Source organism: Trichechus manatus, unplaced genomic scaffold (assembly GCF_000243295.1).
Source record: "Trichechus manatus latirostris isolate Lorelei unplaced genomic scaffold, TriManLat1.0 scaffold00003, whole genome shotgun sequence".
Taxonomy (NCBI): domain Eukaryota; kingdom Metazoa; phylum Chordata; class Mammalia; order Sirenia; family Trichechidae; genus Trichechus; species Trichechus manatus.
Genome location: NW_004443939.1, coordinates 9,678,945 through 9,680,692, shown reverse-complemented (window position 1 = coordinate 9,680,692; position 1,748 = coordinate 9,678,945). Strand labels below are relative to the sequence as shown.

At 42.3% G+C, this 1,748-nt stretch overlaps 1 protein-coding gene across 1 annotated transcript in view; it reads right to left on the bottom strand.

Moving 5' to 3' along the window:
- Positions 1-1,512: 1,512 nt before the first annotated feature.
- The window catches only part of FOXD3 (forkhead box D3), a 1,457-nt gene continuing 1,221 nt past the window's right edge, over positions 1,513-1,748 (bottom strand). The window contains exon 2 of the mRNA XM_004369128.1: positions 1,513-1,742. Coding sequence (XP_004369185.1) covers positions 1,513-1,742 — 230 coding nt within the window. The remainder of the gene's footprint in view (positions 1,743-1,748) is intronic.

Below are 1,748 nucleotides of genomic sequence, written 5' to 3'. Positions count from 1 at the left end.
GGCATGTTAAGAACATTCTAGGAGGACATTTACCACTCCTGCCCTATGATCTCACATTTCACACTAACCTAGCTTAACGTTAAAAAATAGGGGACAGGGATGCACATGTTTTTAAAAGGGTATTAAAGCCACACCATTCCTTGTACCCATCAGAAAGACAGCGTGTTGGAGGTAGGGGAGGCATCTACTGGAATCCTTCAGTAATCCAATTATGTATGGATTATTGTCACAGAAAAGTGGTACGTTATTTAAAATATTATGAAAGAATAAAATCACTATGTATTATCTGTCAGGTTACTATAGATAATACAACCCCACTGCAAAAGTTAGCATGCAATAATGTAAAATTTAAAAATCAACTGGGTTAATTTACCACTTGAAAGGATGAGAAGAAACAATTTTAAGAATCTAAAATTTAAATGCTAAACTGAGGGATGTTAGGAATTTACATTCTTTTGAAAGGATAATTAAAAAGATCAGTAACTCCTTTTGGAAGTTTTCATTGTGAAAGATTCAAGTCTGGTCTTTTAAAAAAATTAAAAGACTGTACTCTTGTTTTGAATTAGGTTGTATTTTTAATGACACCTTACTCATTTTATCTACAGAACGTCTGGTCATTTAAATGTAGTAGGTTAATATGAAGATCATCGTCCACATGCTGATTTTATGTGAAAGCTACAAGGAAATTTTTAATAAGATTTAAATTAGGTAGACTCTTCCCTTTCTCCAATTAAATTTTTTTTACACTCAAATTATGAATTAGCAAAGTTTGAAAAGGTCGTTACTGGAAATTCCTCATTTTCTGGGAAAGGGAAAATACTATTTTAAAATCTTGTTCTTTACCTCAGTCACCTAAATAAAACACTAGGCTGAGCATTTTAAAAATTTATTTACAAAGTTGTGTACAACACGATGGAACAACATTTAGAATACCATATATATTCATTCATATATAAACAGACTTCTGTAATAGAATGACACTTTTTTCGTCTTTTTGAAAATTTGTTTTTGTATTTAAAACTTCCCAACGTCTCCATACATTTTTTTTTCTCAGATAAAACTGCGGAGAGTGAACCTTCAAAAAAAAAGAAAGTTCAGAGCTCTAAATCTACTGAATTTGTTTTTTTCTTAAAAAAATAAAAACCCCAAAAGGAAAGTCAATACTTTTTATACAAATATGTACAAAGGATTTCCCTCCCACCCCCAAGGTACTGAGAGGAGGTTCCGTTGGGGTATATTTTTGGAAAATTCACTTTTCAGTTTTACCTGTACGAAAAGCTATTCCCGGCGGACGCGCGGTGAGAATTTACTCCGCCAGTCTAGGTGTGAACGAGGGGGTGGAAGCCGCCAAAGGTTGGGGTTGGAGATCGTGGGGGGGCTGGGGAGGAAACAGGGGAGCAAGAGTCCAAGATTGGGCAGGGGGGCCGGGACCGGGGCAGAGCTCGCAGCCTGTTAATGCAGCCGTCGCCCGGGGCCGCCGCCGGGCCCTGTGTCCCGGCCACCTGCGCGTCCCTATTGCGCAGGCCATTTGGCTTGCGCGGCGGCGGCGGCAGCAGCGGCGGCCGAGGCAGCTGGCTGCAAGAACTGTCCAGAGAGCGGCACGCTCAGGATGGGCGCGATTGTGGCCGTGGTCCGGCTCAGCGACAGCGGCTGGTGCGTGGCCATGAGCGCGGCCGACTGCACGGTCCCCGGCGGCCTCAGGAAGGACTGCGCCGCGCCGCCGCCCCCAGCACCCCCGGCCCCCCCAG